This window comes from Taeniopygia guttata, chromosome 13, assembly GCF_048771995.1.
Source record: "Taeniopygia guttata chromosome 13, bTaeGut7.mat, whole genome shotgun sequence".
NCBI lineage: Eukaryota > Metazoa > Chordata > Aves > Passeriformes > Estrildidae > Taeniopygia > Taeniopygia guttata.
Window position 1 is genome coordinate 15,026,632 of NC_133038.1, and position 27,659 is coordinate 15,054,290.

At 50.3% G+C, this 27,659-nt stretch overlaps 1 protein-coding gene across 1 annotated transcript in view; it reads left to right on the forward strand.

Moving 5' to 3' along the window:
* The window catches only part of PSD2 (pleckstrin and Sec7 domain containing 2), a 53,891-nt gene extending 30,076 nt beyond the window's left edge, over nucleotides 1-23,815 (forward strand). Inside the window, exons 8-16 of the mRNA XM_002190671.7 lie at nucleotides 1,057-1,115; nucleotides 5,865-5,954; nucleotides 7,044-7,087; nucleotides 10,127-10,317; nucleotides 11,361-11,431; nucleotides 18,074-18,231; nucleotides 19,252-19,396; nucleotides 20,429-20,572; nucleotides 22,119-23,815. Of these exons, the coding sequence (XP_002190707.5) occupies nucleotides 1,057-1,115; nucleotides 5,865-5,954; nucleotides 7,044-7,087; nucleotides 10,127-10,317; nucleotides 11,361-11,431; nucleotides 18,074-18,231; nucleotides 19,252-19,396; nucleotides 20,429-20,572; nucleotides 22,119-22,325 (1,109 nt within the window). The 3' untranslated portion in view covers nucleotides 22,326-23,815. The remainder of the gene's footprint in view (nucleotides 1-1,056; nucleotides 1,116-5,864; nucleotides 5,955-7,043; nucleotides 7,088-10,126; nucleotides 10,318-11,360; nucleotides 11,432-18,073; nucleotides 18,232-19,251; nucleotides 19,397-20,428; nucleotides 20,573-22,118) is intronic.
* The last annotated feature ends 3,844 nt before the right edge of the window (nucleotides 23,816-27,659 follow it).

Consider the following 27,659-nt stretch of genomic DNA (forward strand, 5'->3'; position numbering starts at 1 on the left):
GTGGCATGGGTGCAAAAGTAAAATTTGAGGATTCTAGATTAGGGGTCCAAAGGGCACAAGATGGAGGAAATTGGGTGTACCTTGTCCTTTTTCTCCTTCTTCATGCCCTCCATGTTTCACTGTGTGTTGGCATTTTTCTGTTGGTTTAGGCTGGGGACACACTGTCCAACGTAGGTGACAGATATTGGCACGTTATTGTAAATCCAGCACAGGTAGTTTCTGGTATTTAATGTTTGTACCATCCCACTGAGGGCAGAGCCCCACACGCTGCCCTGCAGGACAGAGCTGCGGCAGGGCAGCAGAACATGTTAGAGATAAACAGAATAAACAGCCTTGAAACCAGCACAGACAAATTATGGCTTCTGCTTTGGCAACGGGGCAGAAAGACAGAGACTTTCTACAATCTCAGGATCATCAATACCTCAGATCCTGACATGCCTCCTGGCCACGCCTGCTCTGTGCCCAGGTGCCCTGCAGCTCTGTGCCAGGGCTGCAGACAGGGCTGCAGCTTCTCCCGTCCCCAGGGATCCTGCCCTGGGCATTGTCCTTGCCCTGGTCATTGTCCCTGCCCTGGGCATTGTCCCTGGGGATGCTGGGCGCTGACAGACCCTCCCCAAAATAGCCAGACCAGTCTCCATGTGCCAGCTCACAGCATTGACATGCACATCCTGGCACATGGACTGGTCCTTGAAGGACCTCACAAAAGGGCTAGAGAGCACCAGGGAGGAGGCAGGGACTGGAATATTGCTTTCACAAGCAGCTGCTTTGGGTTTAGAAGTGGGAAGTTTGGTCTTTGAAAGGAAAACTGCTTTGAAGGCAATTTTATGGTAGTTGTTTCAGGAAAAGGTGAAGTCTGAGGGGAAAGAGGATGTCTTTGGGGCTTTTTGTGTTGTTTGTTTTGGTTTTTTTGCTGAAGGGAGCAGATATTTTCTAAGGTTCCCAGACACAGCAACTGGCCTTGGTTTAGCAATGGCTGGGCTGCCAAGACAGCAAACACCAGAACTGCATGAGAAGGGGAGTAAGCAGCCACAGCTGTGTGACTGTTGTGTGTTTCAGATGGGATTCATACACTCACCTGTGCCCTGATGCTGCTGAACACAGACCTCCATGGCCATGTAAGTAGCCCCTGGAGGAGCATCCATCCTTTATTCCTTCCCAGGGCAGGGCTCTGTTCCCTGGTGCTGAGTGTGTTGCTGGACAACTGAGATGGGTTGGCAGAGAGTTCTCTGACCTGCTCCAGGTGGAATTTTGGGTGCCTGGGGACAGTCCACACCTGAGTGTCACTGCACTGTCACTCCAAAGGCGCCTGTCCTGCTGACATCAGGGATCCTGCCAGGGCCAGGCAGTGCTGCTTCCCCTCCTGCTGCCCAGCTCAGCCCTGTCCCAGGAGCTCTCAGTGAGGTTTCCCCTGCCAGTCCCTGTGGGCCGCTCCTTCCTGTGGTGCAGACACCTCTCCCCAAAAACTGCTGCAAGGGGGCCAGTGGGTTTACACAGGTGTAGATTTGATCTTTCCTACCCAAAACATGAAGTGAGTTCCAGCTGTTTCTTTTGCCCAGGATGTAACAGGCAGCCACTGGAGATTTTCACAGAAAAAAAAGAACAGAGTGAGCAGAGCTCAGTGCCCAGAAAAGTGGTTGGAAAATGACAGAAGCTGTGAGAAGATCCCTCAGCAAATTTGGAGGCTCCCAGTGACCTGTCTTTGCACACAGCGGGATAGTTGTGGGATCAGTCTCATAGAGCATTCATCCTCCAGCCAGAATGGTTGGAGCCAAGGAATTATTTCCATCAAATCATTCCCTGCAGTAGCAAAAGCAGCATTGTGGCAAAAGGCAAACTATGTGACTGCAATCCAAAATAATCTTATTTTGTCTAGTTTTTTTAAGTAAAAAATATAAAATCCAAAATATGCCTCTGGGAAGATAGACATAATTGAAGAGACAAAAAAACAGCCTAAACCTCCAAAACCTTACAATTTCTATTCTTCATTGACAAGCTGGCTCAGAGGCCTGGTAAGAAGAAATGTTCTCATGATATCTAGGCACAGAAAAAATAGCTTTCTTTTGACTAGGTGTGCAAATGCCTGAGCTTTTCTTTGAAAAATCTTCTCTTTATTTTTCTGCATGTGTAACATTAATTTCTTCTTCTCCTTTTCCTCCTTTTTTTTTATATATATTTTTTTAATTTCCTTCTGCTCCTGGAACCTCTCTTTCTGCTCTTTAACCCTTTACCAGGTGGTAAGTGCAGTCCTTCTAGTGTTTTGCTTTAAAGCACTGGCATTTGACTTGTTTTGATTGTGTTAAAAACAGTAAGGAATTTTGTTTGTCTGAAATCCTAAATGATTGTGCAGTGTTCTTCCCTACTTAGCAAGCCATTAGCAGCTGATATCATCACATGAAATGCTCCTGGTGTAAAGAAACCCCCATGAACTGTGGTGTACCTGGGAATGTGTGACTTGATCTCCCACCCCTCCTTGTTAGAGATGCTGCCATGATATTCCATGCCACCTCTGATTTTATTTTCCTTTTAAATGTTGTGTGTGTGTGTTGCAGTGTTTTACTGTGCATTCCTGAGGGGGAAATGCCCTTGGTGAGGAGAGGGGGTGGATGTGTGTCTGTAAAGGGGCAGCTGCTCACAGCAGTGTCCTGGCATGGTCTAGGTCACCATTCCAGCAAAGACCTGACACAGAGCTTTTGGAGCAGGAGATTTGCACCTGGCCTTAGCACTGTTGATTTTCTACTCAGGTGCACTCAGACCCCGTTTCCAAACCACCCAGAAAACTTCAAAATTATACATTCCCTATCCATGGAAGCACCTGGAGTTGGTGTTAAAAGCCAGCAATCACCAACAACATTCCAAGCACAACAAGCATTCCAAGACTGATGCCTTGGAGTGGCTACCTAGAACAGAGGCTAGATAAACTTAAGAGAATAAAACCAGTTATTTATTGATGGCCTTCAATAGGTACACCTTGGGCAGTCAAAAGCCTCTGGGGAGGGGCTACACCCAGGATAGACAATGGTCAGAAGTAATGAAGTAATTTACTGCAAGTTATCCCCCCAATTCACTCTTGTTTACATCTCCTGGGGCCTGAGACAATCAGGTGTCCTTGAGTTCCAGGCCTAGAGAGGAATTGTTTTATCTCAATAAAATGGGAGAACAGCAGCTGACAGGCCATGCAGTTTTAGAGTTGTACACTAAAGCAGTGCAGGATCTGAAAATAGAAAAGCTAAATCCTAAGGCATCAAGACTATACATGTAGGATAATCCAAGTTGTTGCAAATGTCTGCCTTGTTCTGCTGGTGCTGTTTGAGCTCCAGGAGATCTTATGGCAAAGAAAGCACTGTCCTGCTCCATCTGTGCCCCAGGGAGACAAAGCTTAGGGACGTGTCCTTTCCCACTGTCACTGTTGCCCTCCTGGCCATGGGAGGATAGTGACAAATCAACAACTTTGCATCACCAGCACTCATGGGTGCATCTTTGTCCTTCAGGAAAGGCCACCTTCTGGAGTAACAATGGGATTTGTTCAAAAAGCAGAGCACCAAACAAAGCCTGAGATGGGATCCCGGGCAGGACCTAACTCGTTTCTCCATCACTATTAACCTTACAAACCCTGTGGTGGTGTCCTGAAGCTGAGCTCAGGGCTCAGTGTCAGCAGCAGCACTGGGAGGGTTGGGGAGGTCTGAGCAGCCCCTGGCAGCACCTGCACAGTGACACCAGGCTGCCCACAGCAGCTTTGTGTGGCCCAGAATTTGCAGGTTGGTTCCTAGCAGGGGCATGATTTTGTTCCTGCAGCCTAGAACACATCCAGGACCAAATCAATTAGTCAGCAATTAGCTGCTTTTCCACAGTGTGGCTGCTGCCCCGGGTGAGCTCAGAGGTCTCTTGCAATAAAGATCACACAAAAAAAGGAAAGCATCCCTTGGGATGAACATGAGCCTCAGACACACACATGAGGAACCCCAAAAAGGACCTGTGAGCCTGGTGTTTCTGTTCTCTCACTGTCCACTCACTTCCAAAAATGCCTTGGACTCTGCATCAGTGCTGAATCACTCTTTGGGCACAGAGGCCAGTGCTGTGCATTCTGCTTCCCTGCCTCAGGCAGGGCTGGGAATAGGAAATAGGAACCTTCTCCCTGCAAAGCAATTCCGTGTCTCAGAGTCCCAGGCAGCACCTGCCTCACCTCCCAGCTCCCTTCCTTCTTGTCCTCTCACGCTCTCTTGTGCTGCTGGATTTTTCCTTTATCTTGTATGTCCAAAATTCACTGCTGGCCAGCAAGCACACGAATCTCCCCTCTGTGCTGAAATCCCTGCATGTCTGCTCATTTCCCCAGCCCTCCTGCAGCCCATGGACCCGCTGAACCCTGGCTGGCAGCTCTGGCTAATGGAGCTCCCAGGGAGAAAGCCACAAGGGCTGAGCTCTGTTGTGCCACACCACATCCCCAGGCACTGCAGATTTGTAACAGCGCTTTACTCCTCTTTTTCTTGATCTCTCAAGGGAGCCAGCTCATCTGGAGCTGGCACCAGCAGGAGGCATAATTAGGAGTATCAGACAGAGCTGCTCAAAGCAGTGCCTGGCTGGCTGTGCAGCCCGAGAGTGTTTGCACAGCAAAGGCAGGGGGTGCAGGGGGGGCACGGTGAGCTGATCCCAAGGCATCACTTCTTCCTGATGCTTTCATCTGGGGAGAAGCCCCCAGATCACCTGCAGTGCACATTTATGGGCAGAGCTTTCTGGTGTTATCTCTTTCAGGAGGTTATTTCCTTGCACAGAGGACACATCTCACCCTGCAGGGCATCTCCTGTATCATCTGCTGCAGCTTCATCCCCTGCCAGACCCACTCAGGCCCTTCCTCTTCCTCACTGAGCCCTGAGCAGGGCTCTGACTGCTGTTCTGGGCCATCCTCCCACATCCTCCTGCTGGTCACCCTGCCCATACCTCGATGTGAAGCCCAGCAGTGTCAGGATGCTGTTGGGACCCTCAGGAGCACCAGGGGCAGCTCATGCTGTCCTCACTGGCTCCACTGCCCCCTCTGAGCGATACCACCGGGGCCTGCCCCATACACTGAGGGTGTGAAGGATATAATATAACATGGCACTGGAGGCCCCCATCTTTCCTTTGTGACATCCTCCTTTTTCTGAACCCTATAATGGCCACTGGCTCCTCCAGACCTCTGCTCCATCCCTTTGGAGAGGTAGGATTGCAGGGGAGGCTTGGGAAGAGGCTGAGGAAGTGAAGGATAAAGGGTTTGGGATGCCACAGATGATGATGAAGCCATGATATCAGGGATGCCAGGTGGCCTGGAAGCATCAGGACCAAATATTGCTGGCATTAGCTGGTGCTGAGTGTGTTCCAGGCTGTGAGATTCTCCCAGTGTACATGTGTTGCCCTCTCCACAGTACCAGTAGCTGGACCATTTCTTTTTGCAATGGCAATCAAAAATAAGAGCTTCCATCAAGGACCAGCATTCCCCTGCCCAATGCTGCCTGGTCCAGGTGCTGGCACTGCAAGCTCACACAATTTCTCTCACAGTGGGCTTGGAGCCCCATCCAAACATTGTCATTTCACCAGGTGGAGTGCTTGTCTTGAGTTTGGAGACACAGAGCCTGCACCCAGGACCACTCCAGCAAGAGCTGGAGAAGCTATTTTGAGATGTCTGATTTCCACCATTAAAAAAGAGGCCATTTGAAACATTTGGGTGTTGGCATGAGCAAATAAAGCAGAGAGCCCAACAGCAAATTAGATCAGAAGCCCTTTGAGCTCTTGGGACAAGCCCAGGCTTCAGCACTAGATATAAAACTGTTCTTTGAAAGACACTGATAAAGTCAAAACTCTCCACAAGTTTAATGAGCTGCTTCTTTGCCTTACAGAACATTGGCAAAAAGATGTCCTGCCAACAGTTCATAGCAAACCTGGATGGGCTGAACGATGGGAAGGACTTTGCCAAGGATTTGCTGAAGGTAATGTGATATAAATAGACAGTGGGACACTGTCATTACTATTGCAGTGCCACCTAGTCCTGCTGGGACACCCTGAGCCCTTCAGTCAGCATTTTTCAGTTGTTTCAGGAGAAGAATTGTAACCCCCAGGAATGTCTCTGCTAACTTGCAGTGAGCCAAAATAGGTTTGTTCCCTGGTGCTGTTTTATCCAGATTTATGGCATACCTGCCCTCAGAGCCTACCAGGTGCCCCTTTCCCCCAACATTTCAGATAATGCCCAAAGCAAGGTACTCCCCACCCCAAACCACAACCATCCAGCACCAAAACTTTTCTTTGCCTCCACTACCACGTGATGAAATGCAATATTCCAACACAACCAGTGCAGTACCATGGGATCTGGTTAAATGCCCCAAAGGGAGTATTTTCTCCTGCCACATGGTTTAGCAGCACCACTGCTCTCTGCACCTGCTGCAGGCCCAACAGCCTGACCTGAATTTCACTGTGTGGAAGGAGGTTGAATGAGAGGTGCCACATCAGGGGTGTCACATCATGTTTGGGGTGACATCTCCATCTCCCAGCAGACCTCACCCTATCCTACCCTGCTGTATGGTCAGGATGACCTCCACATTCTGCTCTGCTAGCCCATTCCTGCTTCTTTTCCAGTGGCCCAGGGAAGCCAGAATTTTGCACAGAAGGAACTGGAAAAGCTGATTCCAAGGTCATTCATCCCTCCCCTGCTACCCAGTTCAAGCCCCCCCTGTTATTTCACCTAATTAAGACTTTGAAGGTGTCATGGCATATCCCAGAGTCTTCTACCACTGTGTGTAGGATTCACTCAGAACTAGGTACAGCACCCAGAATGAGTCAAAACCATCATATTCAGGCTCCTGAGCAGGGCTGGCTGCCAGAGCCCTGTGCTGCTGCTGTGTCCAGTCCAATGCCCAGCGTGGCACACAGGGGGAGGGGTCCAGCAGGACAGCAGCCATCCTGCTCACTGGGAAATGCTTCTTCAGGACAGTTCAGCAGGGAAGGCATCTCCAAGAGCACAGGGTGTGGAGGAGGAGATGTCTCCACAAGCAGACACAGCTAATTACATGTTCTTTTTTCAGACACTCTATAACTCCATCAAGAATGAGAAGCTGGAGTGGGCCATGTAAGTATATGCTGAGCATTAAAGGGATTGTGTGTCTTTCCAAGTAGATTCCAGGTCCTAAGTCATGTTTTCAACCCCAGAATATTTCCTGCCAAGCCCTTAAGTGCTGAAGTCCCTGTGCAGACAGAGAAATGGAGTTTATTTATGGCTTAGACACAACGGCAATTGGGAAGGTTGGTGGCAGTCTGTGGATCCATGACCTAAAGGAAGGGAATGCCCTCTTTGTTTACTATTACACTTGTAAAATGCTGGTTCCTCTCCAGGTGCTTCAGAAATCTTTGCATAAGCAAAGATCTGGGGTTATTTTGGTAATTGAGACTTTCCATCTCTCCCACGTGCTTTTTTTTTTTTTTTTTTTTTCTGGAAATAGTATCAGAGAATCACTTAAAAAAGAAGAGACCTTGTGATATGTCTAGTTCAGCTTCCTCCTCAAATTATGGTCATCACTGGGTTCAGACCAGGGTGCTCGGGGCTTTGTTCAATTTGATCCTGGAACCCTGCAAGGCTGGGGAACCCACAGCCCCTCTGGATGCACAAACCAATACTTTATCATGATGAGGGTGGCATTTTGTCTTGTCTCTGTTGTTTTGACTTCTGCCCGCTGTCTCTTGTGCTTGTGCCATGCACCACAGCGAAGAGCCCAGCTGTCCTCTCAATAACCCCCTCACACAAGGCTGCCATGAGGTCCCCCAAAGCCATCTCTTCTGTAGAGTGAACAATTGTCTCAGCTGTTTCTTACGTTTTAAGCGCTCCAGCCCCATGTTTCTTGGCCTCAGCTGCAGTCTCGCCCCTCGCTGATGCCCTTTGCTGGGCTGGGGGCCCGGCGCTGTTTGCTGTATCACGATGCGATGCAGGCAGTGCAGAGCATCCATCACTTCTCCTCTCCTCCTCACTGTGCCGCTGTTACACAGCCCAGGATGCTCCTGCCCTCTGCTCCTGCCGGGACTCCTGCTCCTCCTGCTCATCACCCAGCGCAGCACTCGGGCACTCCCGGCCCTCCCAGCGGTGGCCTTGTACCCCTCTTTTTATGCCATCCACAAGCTCGATAAGATCATCATGTGTTACCCTGAAACGAGCCTGGAAACAGCCGGCAGGGTGGGCTCCAGCACAGGGTCACACAGCACCTTCCTCAGTCCTTCTTCCCCTGCTCTGCCACTCAGAGCACAGCCAGGATCATCAAGGAGGTCCCCAGCTCCAGTGTCTCTCGAGGGGAAGCCCGTGGCAGACCTGAGGTCTTAAGCTGGCACAGGGGACATTCCTGTCCTGTCCTGTCCTGTCCTGTCCTGTCCTGTCCTGTCCTGTCCTGTCCTGTCCTGTCCTGTCCTGTCCTGTCCTGTCCTGTCCTCTCCTCTCCTCTCCTCTCCTCTCCTCTCCTCTCCTCTCCTCTCCTCTCCTCTCCTCTCCTCTCCTCTCCTCTCCTCTCCTCTCCTCTCCTCTCCTCTCCTCTCCTCTCCTCTCCTCTCCTCTCCTCTCCTCTCCTCTCCTCTCCTCTCCTCTCCTCTCCTCTCCTCTCCTCTCCTCTCCTCTCCTCGTCCCAGGGTTGTCACCCTGCTCAGGCACGTCCCGGGGATGTCACCCTGCTGGGTCCCAGGGATGTCACCCTGCTCTGGCACATCCCAGGGATGTCACCCTGCTCAGGCACATCCTGGGGATGTCACCCTGCCAAGTCCCGGGGATGTCACCCTGCTCAGGCACATCCCAGGGATATCATCCTGCCGGGTCCCGGGGATGTCACCCTGCTTGGGCACGTCCCGGGGATGTCACCCTGCCGGGTTCCCGCTGCCACGGGGCGGCTCCAGCCGGCAGTGCCCAGATCCCTGCCACCTTTCTTCACCCTCCCCGCCTTTCTTCACCCTCCCCGCTGTATCCCCTCATCCCTTCACCCATCCCAGCCGGCCTGGGACCTGCCTTGCTGCAGGGTGTCCCGCTGGGCTGCAGGTTCAGAGCCCTCAGCTCCTCTGCAGGGGGACAGATGCCCCCCTGACATGGGGGGATCTGGGTGAGGGACTCCCTGGCACAGGGAGTTTTCTGTCAGAGACCTGGCACTGACTCTCTTCTCTCTGCTGGCCTCTGCCTTGTGTCCTTGTCCATCCTAGGAAGGAGATGCCCTTGCCCACAGATCCCAGCAGACAGGCAGGTATGTGACCAGCAGCAAGGAGTGCAGGGGGGTGCAACCCAAACACCTGAGCCCCACTATTTCCCCACCCAGGAACAGTATCTGGGCTCTGCCTGAGCCCCAGGACTCCTGTGGGAGCTGAGGGCTAAGAGCCTCTTCCAAGAGGTGTCTGATGCTTTGGCCACCTGCTTGCTGCAGGTGAGGAATTGTGTTTTGCTGCTCACATCCCAGCCAGTGGATTCACTGAGGCTCAGTCCTCAGCTGAGGTCTGGTCCCAACCTGATCTGCAACCTGAGGTGACCACTCATCCCATTTAGACACTGACATGTGTCAGACAGGGCAGAAAAGCTCCGTTTGCTCTTTCTCATTCATGTCTCAGGGACACTGGGGACTATCACTTCCCATACAAGTTCTGATTTCTTGGTGCCAGGGTAGGTTCATCTCCCAAATGTCTGCAGAGTTTCTGTTCCTCAAAGATACAGAGGACATTCCTAAAGGTACTTCACTGTTTAGGAGGCCTCAGGCACTGCCTCTCAGCAGCTGAAAAATGCTGGTAATACCTTGGTTTTCAGCAAAAATCCTCCTTAAGCTCTGGTTTTAGGGCACAGATTTAAAGGCTTTTCCTGTGAAATATTTGCAGTCCTCAGCATGGGATGTCTGCAGTTTCTTGGTGTTCAGACAAGCACCCAGTCCCTTACCTGTTCTGAGTGACCTCACAGAGGGACCACTGGGACAGTTACGTGCCACTCACACTCCTCCCAGCTCAGACCACCGCTGTTGGCACTCTCTGTTATGGTCCTGACATCTCCTTCTTTTTTCTGTCTCTGGCCAGCCCTGTAAATAAAAACTCTAAACCCAAAGCAAAGAGGGATGTCAAACCCACATCCCCTCCACTGAGTCTCTTCTCTGATTTTGTTTCCAAGTGACGAGGACGAGTTGAGGAAATCACTCTCGGAGCTGGTAGATGACAAATTCGGAGCCAGCGCGAAGAAAGTGACAAGGATTGTTGACAGCAGCAACCCCTTCCTGGACATCCCCCAGGCGCTGAACGCAGTCACCTACAAGCACGGCGTCCTCACCCGCAAAACCCACGCAGACATGGATGGCAAGAGAAGTACGTGACCAGGGACAGGGACAGGGGCGGGAGAGGTGCCCAGGCAGTCCCAGAGCCTCGCCCTGGCTCTCCTGGTGAAGGCATTTCCTCACCACATCCCAGCAACACAGGGAAGAGCCCCATAAGTGCCAGGACAGAGGAAAAGGAGGAGGGTGTTTTGGGGCATTGGTAGATGGGAGTGTTTTCAGGAAGCCTCAGTGTTCCCTTCTCACTGCCAAGGACTCTAACCCTGACAGGCCTGGTCTTCCATGCCCCAGTTCCTGAGCAGTGGGGGAAGGCTGGTTCCTCAGCAGCTGTCCACTCCAGCCCTGACCCAGGGGACAGCCCAGCCTGCCAAGCTTTGCTCCTGTCCATATCCTGCCATGTGCTGGCTGGGCAACAGATCAGCCCATAGCTGTGCTACCAGCACATGCAAAGGTATTTGGAACTGTTAATGAGCAGAGATTAATTAAACCTTGAGTAATTCCTTTTGCTAATTGATATGATTGTCCCAGTCACTGCAGCTGATTAAAGTCTTGAGTAGGGATTACCACCAAAGGTCTCCCTTGCTTGAAGGGTCAGCAGTGTGGTGGTAATGTGGATGGCCCTCACCTCCCACCCCTCTCCAGCTTCTGCCAAGCTCTCTGTCCCCAAGCCCATTGAGATGGTCATGCTCCCTCCTCAGCAGAACAGAAGCTGCCTAATCCAGCTGCTCAGTTCCAAGCAGAGGAGCTCAAGGAATGTCTCTGCTCTCCAAGCATTAGGTCCAAGGAACGTGAACCTGGGTTTGGAGGAGCAGAGACTTCCTGCAGGTGTCTGCTGGTAGCCCTGTACCAGCTCATGTCTGGCTCTGACCTGCTTGTGTTCCTGCTGGGAGGCTGCAGAGCCCAGCCACTGTCCCTCAATACCTGTCCCTGCTCACAAACCACTGGTGAGCAATAGCCTGGAGGTGTGAGGGCTCTGGGCATCAGTGAGTGCCCGTGGTGGGTCAGGAGAAGAGTTGGGTTTGCCTGGAAAGTCAAGCAGCACTGGCAGACATAAATCGAATATTCTTCCTTTTTTAGCTCCCAGAGGAAGAAGAGGTTGGAAGAAATTTTATGCTGTGCTTAAGGGGACCGTCCTCTATCTACAAAAGGTAACCACTGGGGACTCTGTCCTTTGCTGTCTCCTGCTGTCTCCAAAGCAGTCGTACAGTCACACACCCAGGCAGAGGTGAATCCATGTCCTAACTCACGCATGGACATCAACAAAGCTCCTTCAGAGACCAGAGCTGGAGGGTGCTCTGACCTTTGGTGGTGGTGTTCATGCTCAGGGCACTATTCACAGCCTCAAAGGGAACACTGGAGGAAGAAGCATGAAAGAGGAAAGAAAAATTCCTGCAGAAGGATCCCAGCAAGTAATAGCTGCTGGGGAGGATGAATTAACAGATTATATGGAACTGGTGAAATAGGATGTTGAGGAGAAATGAAGTAGGAAGGTGAAGAGGTGCAGCATCTGACCAGTCTTATCCTGCCTGTAGTTTTATTTGCTGGCATAGATCTGATTATGCACAGCTTTTTTGAGTCTGGCACAGGAAGCCAGCTGATGTAATATCTTTGGGTTCCACTAAAGCTTTTGATACTGTCTCTTACAGGATCCTTCTGGACAGAATGTCCAGCACATAGTTGGATAAACACATCCTGTGGTGGGGGAGCACTTGGCTCACAGGTTGGGCACAAAGGGTGACAGTGACAGGGGTGACATCAGACTGGTGACCTGTCACCAGTGGGGTTCCACAGGGCTCCATCCTCTGCCCTGTGCTCTTCAACATCTTCATAAATGACTTGATCACAGGGCTCAAGGGAATACTGAGTAAGTTTGCAGACAATTCTAAACTGAGAGGAGCCGCTGCCTCCCTCAGAGGCAGAGACCCTGCAGAGAGACCCTGACAAATGAGAGGCCTGGGCCATCATCGACTGTATGAAGTTAAACGAAGGCAGTGCTGGATTCTGCACCTGGGACAGGGCAATCCTGGATGCACAGACAGACTGGGGAATGAGAGGCTGGAGAGCAGCTGTGGAAGGGGACCTGGGAGTCCTGGTCAATGGCCAGCTGAATGTGAATCAGCAGTGCCCTGGCAGCCAGGAGGGACATCTGTGCCCTGGACACATCTAGCCCAGCATTTGGATAAGGTTCTCAGACACAGGGCAGGATTGTTCGGATGTCCTGTGCAGGGCCAGGAGTTTGAGTTGGTGGCCTTTGTGGGTTACTTTCAGCTCAGAAAATTCTGTGATTCCATGGTTCTATGCTGAAAATTTATATTCTTTAGGACCTTGATGACCTGGGTCCTTCCATGGGCTCTCAAGTGACACTTTGTGCCTCTCTCCATCTCTGTTCATTGTGTAGCCTCCTCCAGTCAACACAAGTGTAATTCCCAGGTCCCCATGGGACACAAACTCACCATGGAATAGCTTCCCTGAATGCTCTAGCATTCAGCTCTCTGCCACTTGGGTGTTTGGAGGACTTGCTAGAAAGTATTTTTGGAGGGAAAATCCGAGGAGATTGGATAGGGGCTCACTTGAATGTCAGTGTGAGCCAGCCCAGGATGCCAATTGTCTGTTCATCAACCACATAACCCACTGAACTAGTCTGAACTACCTGAGCAGCACATGCTGTGCATAACCCATTGAACTCACCTTGCTGGAGCAGCACTCCCCGTGGGTAGATGCTCCTGCCTATTGCAGCATTATCTCCACAGCAATGGGAGTAAACAAACATTGGATTATATAAGAGAGGCAGAAAGATCCTCGGGGCAGCAGGGAGTTATGACTCAGAGCTCCTAGCACACCCCAGTGCCTCTTGTGCTTCGCCAGGTCCTGTGGCACACATCAAAAGCCAGCAGAAATCTGGCAGCAGTGCATCCTAACTCCCAGTGTGGGTTGCTCTTAGCCCGGTGGTGTTTTTACAGCTGTGCCACTCTCTCCTGCAGCTCTGGGAAGCTGCAGTACACGGGGGAGCCCAGATCTCCTCCAGCCCTCTAAATGTGGTGTTCTTCAAGCCAGCAGCACTCTTCTCACCCTCAGTCCTTGTCTCATTACACATCTTCTCATGGAGTCCACCAGAGTCCTCATGCTGACCATAGGTTATACATGAGGGTTTAACTTGTGCAGAGTTACCATCAGCATTTCATTATATGACACTTTTTCTGCAGGGGAAAAAAAAAAACTATCACAGAACCATTTGGATCTAAATGGATTTTCTACCCAGGGCTTCTCTTGGGATGAGTCTGCTGAGAGAGGGTATATTGAGAATGAAACACCCTTTCAGGATGGAATTTTCTTCCCTGGCAGCAGAAGGAGCTGTGAAGCCAACGCTTCAGTGTTGGAGTGTCATTGCTGCTGCTGGGACAGAGCAGTTGGGGGTTCTTTGCTGTAAAGGTTTGCAGCAGTAACCACTCACAGTAACCACAATGTTCATTATGTTTGCCCGAGGTATTTAGGATTTTAAAAGACAGCAAGGATAAGGCTGACATGGCAGCGAGGAGATCAATGCTCTTATCTCAATGACCTTCAGGATCAAGTGGTTCAGACTGAGGGCTTTCTTTATGGACAAGGACTGAAGGAACAAAACACCCAAGATTTGGCTGTGTTATGAAAGTGTCTGATAAATAAGAGCCATGACTGATGTGCAATTAGCAGGAGGGACCAGAATTGCCAAGGATGCCCCAAGGAAGTAGCATTTGGAACAACAACAAAAATAAACCGTAGGAATGTTTGGGCAAAGGATTTGGGGAAAGAGGGGTTTCTTACTCGTGAGCTGCTGCCAGACTGTATTATAATCCTCTCCAGGGAATTCCTTGGGCTTGGCTATAGACAGCGTCTGTCAGGCTTGCAGAGACAGGACAGAAGGATGAGAACACGAAGACAAAGTCCTTACCTTGTCACTTGCAAACATTCCCAGCACCACAACAGAGAGTGGATAAACATCCACCTGCCCTGTGGATCCTTGGTGTCATTTCTTGCCTGCAGGGTGGTTTGCAGAACAAAGGAATTGCACAATACGGGAAGGAAGTGGTGTGCCAGCCTCCCAAGCTCTCAGCAGAAGACAACTGCAGATAAACATAAGGTAGAACTTTGGCTGAGCATGAATCAGTGGGGAAAGATTTTCTGATGGGAAGATAGAGGAGAAAGGACTTCCAGAACCACCTGATGTCATGGAGCACAGGTTCAGCCTGCTCCACTTTGCTGCTCAGACTAAAGTAAGGATCTAGGCTTTAATAGTAAATTCATGTAAGTTGAACAGGGAACTCCATTTGATTTTGAGGAGCAAGTTGAGTATAAATAAGACTGAGAGGTAGAGGGAAGGTGGGAAGAAGGAGGGGCTGGGCATGTGGGTGTATAGAAAGGAGGAATGGCCAGATACAGAGAGAGGTGGACATAACACAGGCAGAAGGGTGGGTGGACAGGTAGAATCAATCTGACAGAAGCGATTCAGGCAGCAGCCACCAGCCTGCTGCTGATGAGATGTCACATGTCATTGACTCGCTGGTGTTAATTGCTGGATCAGCATGTCCCAGCACAGTCTGCTGAAGCAATTGCTTGATCCCCTAAAGGGATGCAGCAGAGTCTGGAGGAAGAAATGCAGGCTTGGGAGCAGGGCACACCTCTCCTGTGCACTAATCTGCTCTGGGCACTGACTCACTCCATGGCCTTTGGCAACTTACTTCACCTCTCTGAAATGGGGATAATAACCCTTAATCACCACACATAGAGGGGGGTTAAGAAAAATGGTGGAGAGCTATAAAGCATGAGGTGCTTTAATACAGAAGTGCTTGAAAGGGTGCAGGTCTTCCCACAGGCTCTGTCCCCAGCCAGGAGGGGGTTCCCAGCACAGCCCTGAGCCACAGGTGCTGTCCCATGCAGGCTGACCCTTGCCAGGTGCTCTGGGGAAGGCCAAGGTCTTGCCTAGGCTGAAAAGGGCACAGGGGTTCATTTTCCTGATTAAATGGTTTGTTTAGGATGGTGGATGTGAGGTGAAGAAAAGAAAGAAGAGGAAAAGCCACTCACAAGCCAGAGCATGAGGAATATCTGTTGGTCCACGTCCACATTCCCAGCACTGCCCAGGCTGGTTCTGAGGCCAGAGGAGAGGGCAGCAGAGCTGATACACTGGGCTCTGCCACCCCATCCAGGTGCCCTACAAAGGCAGGCACAAGAGATTTTCCCTTTTCTTGGCAAAGCAAGCTTTGAGATTAGTTATGGATCTGCTCACAGGGGTAGACAGCAGGGGACAGTGACCCAAAGGCACAAGGTTCTCCCAGAATTATCAGCCAAATGTGCCATTGTTACCACCTTGGCATTGGGATGAGCCTTCTGGGAGAGCCATCCCAAGCAGGGAGCCTCCAGCACCGCTCACTCCTGCAAACAGCAAGGCAGAAGGAAGAGAGAACCAGCTTCGTTCAGCCTCACCTTGATTTACTGGACCCAGCATTAGAAAAAGAAGATTGGATTTTTCCTCATGCCAACATTGATGCCTGAGAGCCTGAAATCCATGGAGGCAATTGATGATTCCATTCAAGATGAGGATCTGCATTAGTCAAAGCACTCAGCAGCTGTGGCAGCTTCCTCTTGTCACACACCATTAAGCTGGGATATTTTGCACTGTATTTTCAGAAAGCTTATTTTGAAATAAGAGATCATGGACAGCACAGTCAGATTTATTCAAATCCAGAGAGCTTCAGCCTCGGAAAAATATCCCAAATTGAAGTCTCTCTATAATACCTAAGGCCCAAGCAGCAATGTCTTCCCCAAGCAAATATTTCTCTTACAGGGGGCTAACACAGTAGGTCTTCACAAGGCAAAGCATTTGTTTTTCTTTGCAAAAAAGGCCCATCTCTCTGGCTACTGAAATCACCACGGTGACAAGGTCATCTGTACTGCCCACCTGCGTGTCTCCCCAAACACAGGATGCCTGCAGCACCCAGCCTTCCTCTGCTGGAAAGCCAGGGCTTTTCTTTGGGATTCACCATCCCCAGGATCCTGTGCCAGACATTTGTGGGTGGGCCTGTGGCATTTTTTTGTACCAGGCACAATATGGCAGCTGGACAGGATGATTGCTTTGAAAGAATGCGAGAAGAAAGACCTCAGAAGCATCAGGAGCAAGAGCTGGGTGAGCCACATCCATGGGCTGGGGAGTGCTGGTCCTCAGTGCTGTCAAGAGCAGCAGAGGGGAAACCTTTCTGCCCCTAGAGCAGAGAACAGCCTCACTGCCCAGGGTTCCCATCCCAGAGGCTGCAGCACAGCTTTTCCCTGAACAGCTGCATTTGTACCACTGGCACATGGGAAACAATCTTCAAATCTGCAGAACAGTTCTGGCTTGGAAGCTAAGGAAGGCTTGGGATGTATAGACCATCATCACCAGACAGACCTGCCCTGGTGCTGACAGCCCAGGGCAGTCAAGGAAAGCAAAACCATATTTGCCCTTGGCTGTGAGCACATTAATCCTGCAGCACTGGAATCACAGGGCAAGGCAGGGCCTTCCAGGGACACCCTGTCTTGGCATGGCCTCTAACGTGGCTGGGGTGGTGGTTTGCTTTAGCCAGGGCCAGGTTCTTCCAGGAGGTTCTTTTTCCACCTATCCATGCATCCATCTGTCCATCCTTGCCATGCCATCATCCGACTGGCTGAGCTGTCTGCTGCAAGGGTGCAGAGTGGGAGGCAGGGAACTGCATTAAGTCACTGGGAAAGTAAAAGGGTAAACATAGGATTGACTGAACTGTTTTTTCTAAAAAGTGCTGTGCCAAGATCATCATTTCAGGGTCCCATGTTTGGTATTTTCTACCTTTTTATAAAATATAAACACATATAATTACTGCTACATTCCCTACTTGTGTGAAGTTGTCCTTCAGTGGAGAAAGTAAAGCAGGAGTACAGGGAATGCAATTTGCAAGTGCAAATCTAATGGATTGCAGGGGAGACCATGCCAAAGGAGCACCTGTACTAAAGGGAGACCAAACCTGGTTCAGGGGGCCACACTCAGACTGGCAACTGCCCATCAGGCCCTCACCTGTACAGAGATGCACAGGCTGCAGGGATGCTGCTGCTCCAGGGTACCTTCCTCCACACACAGCTGTAGTGATTGAACAAGGAGCAAAGGGTTTAAACCGAAAGAGAGGAAATCTAGGTAGATATAAGGAAAAAATTATTTCCTGTGACAGTATTGAGGCCCTGGCTCAGGCTGCCCAGAGAAGCTGTGGCTGCCCCATCCCTGGAAGTGTCCAAGGCCAGGCTGGATGGGGCTTGGAACAGCTTGGTACAGTGGAAGGTGTCCCTGCCCATGGCAGGGGGTTGGAATGGGATGAGATTTTAGTTCCTCTCCAGCCCAAACCGTTCTGTGAGTCTATGAAGAAGCAGCACCAGAGCAGGTGCTCGTTGATATCCTCTGCTGATTGGAAGTTGCATCCTGGTTTGAGCTCTGCACTGTGGGGGAAGCTCTGCAGAAACCTGGCCCTGCCTTGTGCCTCCCCACAAAGCCTCAGGCATGTGCTGTGTTAGAAATAACTATTGATAATTATGTTTAAAACTTTCATCTCCTTCTTTACATCTTCCCAGTGAACTTAATGATGGAAGCAGTTGCCAGATGTTAATTATTATCATTATCAGCTCCTAGCATTTACTGTACAAAGCAGTGCTTTTCCTGGTCTCGGCACTCTGTGATTATAGCGCGGGGAGAAAGGCAGGTTCATTAAAGCATCCTGCAAATGTTAGTGTTGTCATTATCCAATTAACGTTCCTCTTCACAGGATGAATATAAACCTGACAAAGACCTCTCTGAAGTGGATCTGAAAAACGCCATCCGTGTGCACCACGCCTTAGCCACAAAAGCCTCTGACTACAGCAAGAAGTCCAACGTGCTCAAGCTGAAGACAGCTGACTGGAGAGTCTTCCTCTTCCAGGCCCCGTGAGTCCCAGCCCTCCCCAAGTGCTGGGTGGGCAGCCTGACCTCCAACCACTGCCAGGCTCCCTCTGACCCAGCCAGACCAGCACACGCATTAGGGGCACGCCTGGGGGGAGGAAGGGCCTGAGGATCATTTCTGCAGGGCTGTGCAAAGGATTTGCTCTTAGGTCACAGTTTCTTGGTAGCTTTGTGCCAATCATTGAGGTCCTTCCCAGCTGTCACCAAGGCAGGCTGAGCAGGATGGGCTGGGATGTGCAGGGCTGAGTGAAAGGGCTCCTTTGCTAACTTCTGTTAGTGTGTTCTGGAAGGGAGAACATCTGTGTGGTGCAGGTGATGATGGGGAGCTTGTCAGCTTTTGATGGGGAAACTGTCTAAACCTCCTTAAAGCAGTCTCCCCAGCCAGGGTAGATGTTTTACCTGAGTCCATTGCTGAGGAATGTTATGGTGTTAGTAAGTGTCAAGTGTGATGAGGTCATCTTCTGTCTCATGTTTTTCATGTCTTCTGCTAAGAGAGGTGACAGTGTCTGTAGGGCTGGGGTACTAATGTCAAGCTAAAACTTCTCATCTGAATTAGTGCAGCAAACACCCAATTGAAGGCTTGGGGAGCAGTGTCTGGACAGATTTGATGAAGGAAACATTGGAGACCCTGGGCAGTGTCTCACAAATGACATAAATGACATCCTGCTCTGTGACCCTCTGCTGTGTGGCTCTCACTCTCCTATGAGCAGGACATCCTTGGCCCTGGCCTCTCCACAGCTCCTTAGAAATATAACCAGAGCTGATGAGGAGGGCAGGACTGCCCTGGCTTCGAGAGGCAGACAGCAGAAATCATCAGGGCACCGTGGAGGAGCCACTTAGACAGGAATTGTCTCTGTCCATAACCTGGCACAGAAGTGGCATCAAAGCAAGGCCACCGGTGGCCTTCCTGAGCATGGGTGGCTCTAGGGCTGCTGTGAACTGTTGTCTGGTCCTGCTTCAAGAGCATTTGCAGACTCCCTTCTCTTCTCCCCTCCTCCACAACAGAAGTAAGGAAGAAATGCTCTCCTGGATCCTGCGGATCAATCTTGTTGCTGCCATCTTCTCTGCTCCAGCCTTCCCAGCTGCGATCTGCTCCATGAAGAAGTTCTGCCGCCCGCTCCTGCCTTCATCCATGACCAAGCTGTGCCAGGTAATGTGTGAGAGAAGGAGTGGTGGAGGGGTGCCCAGTGCTCAGCAAGTCCTTCAGCCGAGGGTGAGCCCATCTACAGTTCCCCCCGTTCCTGCCTGATGGACACACTCAGTGCTCAGTGCGTGAACAGGGGAGTGGAGTGGGCAGCTTGGACAGATGTGGGAAATCCTGGCATCTGGCTAGTGCTCCTTTTGCAATGGCTATAAACAGCCCTGTGCACACACCTGCCTGTTGGTTCTGGCTTGACAATTGTTTTTTGCCCATCACATCCTAGCACCTTCCTGTTGCCAGAGCAGAAACAGCAGAATAGCTCGAGTTGATGCTGCAGAGCCCAGCAGCCCAGGTTTGGTTTATATCATGGCACCCTCTCGTTTCTGGAGCTCAAAACCCACAGACAAAAGGGATATCTGAGTTCCAGTCAGTAGGGAAAGTTTTGGAAACAAGGGGGCAGGGTGCACCAGGCTCAGCTAACCAAGAGCAGCTGTCATCCAAAGAACAGCTTTTGTTTCCCTTTCCAGGGAGGGCCCAACATGCCTTATGACTTCCAAAAAGTAGGGACACACTGCCACTGTCCCCAGCAAAGGGGAGGCAGCCTGAAATGTCATGGCAGAGACACAGCTGCTGTCTGCTGAGACAGATGTGGCCAGATGGTCACGTTTGGCTGAGCCCAGTTGGGGAGGGTACTTCCATCTCTGAAAAGAGCAGGATGAGCAGCTCTTGGGACAGCACTGCTTCTGCCTGGCTGTTACAGGATGCCTGTTACAGGAGCATTTTGTGCTTATGATGCCAAAGATTCCTCGATGCCAAAGAAATCCACTTTTGGCACTTGAGGTACCTGAGTTTTGCTCTTACTCCAATACCTGTGTTTGAGCTGCTCCTTATCAGATGAATTTGCAAGTGCACAATGCACCTTTGGCTCCAGCAGAGTAGCTGAGCTCCCGCCCCTGCAGAGATTTCCCCCAGCCACAGGCAGGCGGAGCACTCGGGTGCTGCACTCCCACGTTTTAATACCTGACACGCTTCTCTCGGCAGGAGGAACAGCTGAGGTCTCATGAAAATAAAATGAAGCAGATTGCAGACGAATTAGCAGAGCATAAATTACATCCTGTAGAGAAGAGCCTCAAGTCAAAAGAGGCTGAGGAATACAGACTCAAAGAACATTACCTAATATTTGAGGTAAAGGAACTTTCATCTTTTCTGTGATAAATGGTACCTTGGCTGATGGAGGAGAACAGAACTCCAGAGTGGGTGCTGTGGGTGTGGGAGAGCGTGAAAGGAGAGAGAAGGACAAGGGCTCCCAAGCTGGATGGGTGTCTTGGGGCAGCAAGAAGCCTCGCTGTTTTGCACTGAAGCTGAAAAAAGAAATAAGAGCCATTTCTTTCCCTCTGTGATTTCTAACCAGAGGAGGGGAAAACTGACAAGAGAAAGAAAGTCTTCCTTTACTGTGCCAAATTTTGACATTTCCTCCGGTCCCAAGTACAAGAGTGGTTCAGTTCTCAGTGTGACTCAGTCCTTTTCAGCAATATCAATAAAAAGCAAAGGGAATCCCTGTGAGAATTAATCCTGTTTTGCTGCAACCATTTTTGTAAATAAAGCCAAACCCAGTGTTACAGCTGATTACAGACTGTTTGAGGATGCATGTACATAAATTTTAACTCCCTGTAAAGTCTAAGAAGCATTTAATTGTGGGAGAAATGGGGATTTTGTTCCAGTGAGAGTTTTGCAGAAGGTGTGGTTCTTGTCATACGGGTGTCAGTGGGAAGGGACTGCTGGAGGCCTCTAGTCTTGCTTCCAGTAGGAATTTGGATTGTTCCTAGTCTTAGCCCAGACTCATTGTGCCATTTAGTGGCTGAACCCCAAAACACACTAAGGATGGAAATATTCCACCTCCCTCAAGCCAGGGCTGCACCAGCCTTTTGTGTAACACCCAGCCCAATTCTTCAAAGCTACAGCTCCTAGCTGCTGGTTCCCTTGTCTTTGTACCAACTTTCCAAATAGTTGCTGCTGCCTCCCTTTTTTCCTGCATCTGGTTTTGGATGCCTGCAGAGAAGTCTCTATCTGAGCTTTTCTCTGGACTGCCTTTTCAGTCTTCAAGGAGAAGCTGGCACTTCCAGGGCATAATTCATCTCATCTGTCTTATGAGACATGCTCTAGAAATGCTTGTTTCTTTGTGCTGACAAAGAAGCCAGCACAGGCTGCCTCTGAGATGTTGGGAGAAAGGATGGGTATTACACAAGTCCTCAAAAGATCCCATCTAGCATTGGAACACAGAGGCTGCCTCCCTTTATCCTGTGCTCTGTGAGGAGCATTGGGGGCACAACTCAGCAGCAATAACTGAACCACTGGATGGAAACAATGACAAGCAGAAGTATTTCAGCCAATCAAGGCGAGCTCCTAAATCAAGAAGCAGCAGGTCAGTTGATCTCATTTTGCCCCCAGTATCCTCCTTATACAATCACAGTGGCAGCCAAGACCTGTAAAAGCAACTGGAGAGTGCTACACAGACCCACACCCAGACCCACCTTTCTCCTCAGACCTTTGACCAATCAGTCTGTGCACAGACCAGGCATTGTGCTGGGGTTAAATGTGTGGGGTATGACTGGTGGGATGCTGGTGGTATAGGATGGGTTTTCCTGCCGTAGCTGATGGAATTGTTTCTGCGTGCCGCACACACCATGGCCTGTCCCTGTTCCCAGGCTCTCTGTTCCCTCTTTCCCTGCAGAAGAGCCGCTATGAAACGTACATCAACCTGCTGTGCATGAAGATAAAAGTGGGGACAGATGACCTGGAGAGGATCGAGACCAGTTTCTTCAAGGTGGAAGCCGACGACATGGCTTTGCGGAAGACACATTCCAGCCCTTCCCTGAGCCAAGGGCACATGTCCATCAGCTGTAAGGCAGAAAAGGACATTTTAGAGCAGAACACTTAACAAGGAACATGTGCACGGGGGGATGAACCGGCAATGCTCTGCGCTCCTGGACTTAGATTGATGAGCACAATTTTACTTAGGAAATTATATGAGCAAAACTGTAGACATGTATGACATGGGGATTGCTCTAGTGAAAGAAATCAAAGAAGCTTTAGTTGACACTCTCTGACAATGCTCTGGCATTTCAGCATCATCTCTTCTTCATTCCCAACTGCACCAGTGGCTTTTCTTTCCCTCCTGCTGCAGCCTGCACAACAAAGGGATATGCTGGTTCTCCAAGGGCTGGGTCGCTCTTTCCTCCACCAGCCCTGGCTCTCTCCTTCCCTCCCTGGAGTCCCCAGCGGTTCATGGTCACAGTCCCTGGCAATGCAGGAAACTGAGCCAAGACAACGTCTGTGGCACCACCAGCGCTCCCAGAGAAGGGCACAGGGTGGTGGGGACACGTCCCTGCCCCAGGAGGAGCACGATGTGACAGGACAGGCATCGTGAGCTGGTCACCGAGCGGGTGAGAGGCGTCTTCAGCAACATGGGAACGTCACCTGCCCATGGCAGGAGAAGCCTGAAGGGCCCTCTGTCACCTTACCCTTTTTATATATATATATATATACATATGAATATATATAAATAAATATATATATATAAGGAAACTTTAACCTGGGTTTTTAACCTCAGTGTGCAAGTGAAGGCAAGCTGCCTGGGGAAGACACTAGGGACGTGGAGGGTCTGACCAGCCCACCAGGACGTTCTAAAAAAATTGAATGGCTGTGTATCTTTTTTGTTTCTTTTTCTTCTTTTTTTACTCAAATGGAAATCCCACCTGGCTTTGCTGTGAAACATCGCTCTCCCATTCCTGCTTATTCAGACAAACTGCCCAAGTGGCTGCTGATTTGGCAGCCACGGGAGCCACCACCCTGGGTTCGAGGCACAGCTGGAGCCGTGCCTTGTGTGCAGGAGTGATCCCACTGCCCGTCCCTGCTGTATCCTCCATCCTGCGATGCACATGCTGTACTCTTTTAAGTGGGAATTGTGTTTCTCTTCCTTTCTGCTGTCTGTGGTCCAATGATTTACTGTTGTGCTGAAGTGATTCCTCTGCATTTCAATGCCACGACTGTCCTCCCACACTTTATTTATTTCACTGTTTCGTTTGATCCTTTATCTCAGATTGCTTTTCTTTCCCCTAGGTGAGTTCACAGTAATCAAGTTCCAGTTTTGAAGGATCTTGTAGCTGCTAATTACAGTCATTTATTGTTTATATTTTGCAGCATTTTTTAAACAAACAAAATAAGATTTATTTGGACCTTCAATGTTTGAAAGCCTATGGACTACTATTTTCCATGACAGTTCATGACACTAAAAACTTCTTCTCAACTTTTTTGCCTCTTCTTTTATCTCTGTTTCTTTGTACAGTTTGATAGTTTATTTGAAATGATGCACTAAGAATCATGTAAAAGAAAGAATAACAATAAAACTGAATCTGTTGGTAAAGAGAATTGGTCTGAAGCATCGTTCCACCATGTGCTGGATTGATCCCAGATTTCACAGCACCAGAAAGCCAGGCTGATTCAGATATGCACCAGCACTTGATGCAGAAAATCCAGGATCCTATGGACAGACAGCACCAGAAAACATCGTGGGTACCAGCCTACCCATCCTCTTGGATGGTTCTGGAGCAGGTGTGGATAGATGGGCTGCTTCAGGAGCACATTCAAGTAACTCTTCCTTTCACCTGGTGCATCCCAGGTGTGTCTGTCCACATACAGCCTCGACATTAATGGGAGCAGAAAGGTACCAAGCCCTGCATTGTGACTGGAAATATTCTCACAACGGTTCCAGAGGAGCCTGTGGCTGTTCCTCCAAGGCATCGTTGCTTTTGTGTCAGGTATTGTACAGACATTCCTTGCACTGAAGACCTCCAAGATGTTCCTACTCACATGAAGTGTCTGATGCTGAGACTCTCACAATGGAAGTCCAAGGAAAAGCTGGGCCAAACTCATGTCTCTAAAATCCCAGGTAATATTTTGTATTTCAGTCTTCCCTTTCTGACCATCCCTCTTAGCGGGCAGTGACATCTCCAGTGTGTTTGAGCTGCCACCAAGAACATCTCAGCCCCCTGGCTGAAGGTGCCAGTCTGCCATCCTCAGCTGGGAGTAACTTGCAGAGAAAAGAAAGATCTGCGAAGTCCCCTCTGGGCAGCAGGAAAGAGACTCAGAGCCCTGAGACTGAACACCAGTGGATGTGGGAAGGGGTGGCAGCTGATGTCAGACAACACTTGGTAAGACAGTTCAGAGTATTGAACTTACTCTTGCTGAGTATCTGCAGTTTGCCTCGTGCACTAGTCCTGATCCAGGTGCACAGGCACGTGAAAATGTGTTGAGAGCGTCTTACCTACATGAGAGCAGAGCCAAAAATGCCTTGTTTGACCAATCCACAGCCTCAGCTTGTGACTTGGAAGAAAATGGGTTTTATAATCCCTTTTCTCTCTCCCTGGAGGTCCAGCACTCAGGCACCCATCACTAAGAGAGAAGAGCAGAATCTCAGAGGAATTAGGCAGCCACATCCTTTTCTCCTCCTGAAGTTACTCAGATGCACTTTCTGCACATCCCCAGCTTGTGCCAGCCCCTCCAGCAGACACCACGACTGCTTTGGGTCTCACACAACCTCACTTGGCAGCGGTGGTTCAGCCTGACCTCCCTGCCAGGCCTCCTGCCCTGGACACAATCACATTCATTTTAGAGGGAGTTCTTTGTGGGGGAGCCTTTGTGACCCCAAAACCAGGATCCAACACTCCTCTCCTGCTTGTGCCACCCATCTGTGTCAGCAGAGCAACTCCTTTCCCTCTGAGAAGGGCACTAAAGGCACCATACATGCAGAGTAGAGCTGTCAAGAGGCTCTGGTGGCTCCCCCACCTGTGAAAATTGCTCTAAAATATTTACGGCAAAACCCTAGGAGCACGCACGGCTGGAAATGAGGAGTCTAAAAATAAACCAGCCAGGGAAAAAAGAGAGAGATACAGGCTTCCTTCAGAGGCAATTGGAGAGAAAATTGAAGTAGCGTAACTGCCTCTAAATATAGAACACAATTATGGGAATCAAGGGGCATGTTTAACAAAAAAATCACCACAAAGAATCCTGAGGCTGCCATAGCTCAGACCTAGAGGTGTCTCAGTAGATGCAGATCAGGGATCCCTGCAAACCATGGAGCAGGGAAATATCCCCCTGTGCAGGGCAAACCCACAGCTCCTCTCCAAGGGACCCAGAGAGATTCCTGGTGGGGATCAGCTACATTGAGATGTGGCCACATGGTTGTTCTGCATGCCAGGGAGACCCATGAGCTGTACCTTCTTGTAATGCAGATGCTGCTGTGCCAGCCTTGGGGGGACTTCTCCACGAGTGGAGCTCACAGATCCTGAGGAGAGCCAGGGAGATGGAGCTGCTCTGGGAAGCCAAAGGAACCCGATCTCTCTCTTCCATGTGTCTGGTTTCCCCAGGGATCAGCCTTGGTGATCATCTACACATGTCCCTTCCAAGGGGTTGGTGTTCTCTGCCCATTCCTGTCCATCTCACCTTGCTCTGGGAGCCACTGGAGGAGCTGAGATGGATCAAGGGCAATGGGGAGCTGGGGCATGTCCCAGGAGTAACGGGAGAGTGAAGAGCTGCACTGCTGCCTTCATCCAGCAAGGCCTGGGGCTGCACAGAGGTGGGGCACGATGTGTCCAAGGCAGGTGTCACCTAAACCAGGACTTGACCCTACCACCTTTATCCCAGGTCTAACACCTCCTTTGCACATTGCTGTCGGGTGACATGGGCCTTGTGGCAGGAGGGCAGGGTCCTTCAGCCTTTAACCTTCTGGGAAACCAGTGTTGAGATGTCTTTATTCAGGGAGGAGTGCTGAGCCCTCTGGTCTGTCTGGAGGCCTCACAAGACATGCAGTGAATGTTTGGGGTGGCCTGTGACACAGCTGGGTCAGCTGCAGGACAATGGGCATCCTGGGGCAGCTGGAGCAGAGAAGCCCAGGCTGTGGGTGTGCTTAGCCTGGCCTCCAGCATGGGCAGCACTGTGAGGGCTGGGGAGTTCTCTCACAGCTCTGGGCATTCATAGAGTCATGGAATGATTTGGGTTGGAAGGGACACTAAAAATCATCTAGTTCCAAGCAGATCAGTTAGTTCCAACCTATCCATTTCAATAGGGTCAACTCACTGTAACAGATCCCTCTCCTGTTAAGTGAGTTCAGCTGGGGCTTTTGGATACCTGTTCACATCACTGAGCAGGAAGAGGGGAGCGAGTTCTGATCTGGGTGGAGCCATGGCTGCCACCTCAGGGACTGTGCTCCTGTGACCACACCACATTGTCAGTGAGTCCCTGCATGGGGATAGCCAGAGACACGGATTTCCCATGGAGAAGCTGGACAAGGGACCTGTTTTGTGCGTGGGTCAGTGCTGCATGGCAGCATGGTACTGCAGGGTTGGACCCAACACATCTCCACTCTACTGAAGTCACTGAAAGAGGTGCCAGGTGACACCACATGCCAAGCATCCTGACCTCTCTAGGCACATCAGGAAACTTCCATGGTTCAAGTGAAGGGGGTTCTCCTGAACTGCAGTTGGAGGAGGAATAGCACCCCTGGGAGACGTGTGGGTAGCATTCACTCACCTCAGTGAGCCTCCACTCCTGAGCCCTACAGGAAAGGTCAAATGTCCATGCCAGGTAGAAAAACACCCACCTATGTGTCTTTATGGGCATAAAGATCTTTACTGAACCAGAGCATCTCTCATATGAGGAAAGGATGAGGGAGTTGGAACTGTCCAGCCTGGAGAGGAGAAGGCTCAGGGGGGCCTTATCCATGTGTATAAATACCCAATGGATGGCAGTGAAAAAGAGGGAGCTGGACTCTTCTCAGCAGTGTCCAGGACACGAGGCAATGGGCCTAAAACAGTAAATGAGGCAAAGGGCCCAAATTAAAAACTAGTAAATCCAGTTTGTATGGGAAATGGATTTGTAGAGTTTTCAGGATTTGATAGAAAGCCTACACAGTATAAATCTGTATGCAAACTTTGAGATAAGAAATTCCAGTTTGAATACAAGAAGACAAATTTTTGCTTTGAGAGGGACCAAACACTGGCAGAGGTTACCCAAAAAGTAGTGGTACTGCCACCCCTGAAGTTACTCAAACCCTGTCTGGACACACGCCTGGGCAGCTGACTCTGGGTGAGCTGGTGGAGCAGGAAATGTGGAAGAAGTCCCTTCCAGCCTCAACCAGTCTGTGATTCTGTGTATGGTTCCTGTCACAGCTCCCCATTTACCCCACAAAGGGCCTGAGATTAATTCAGCCCACAGC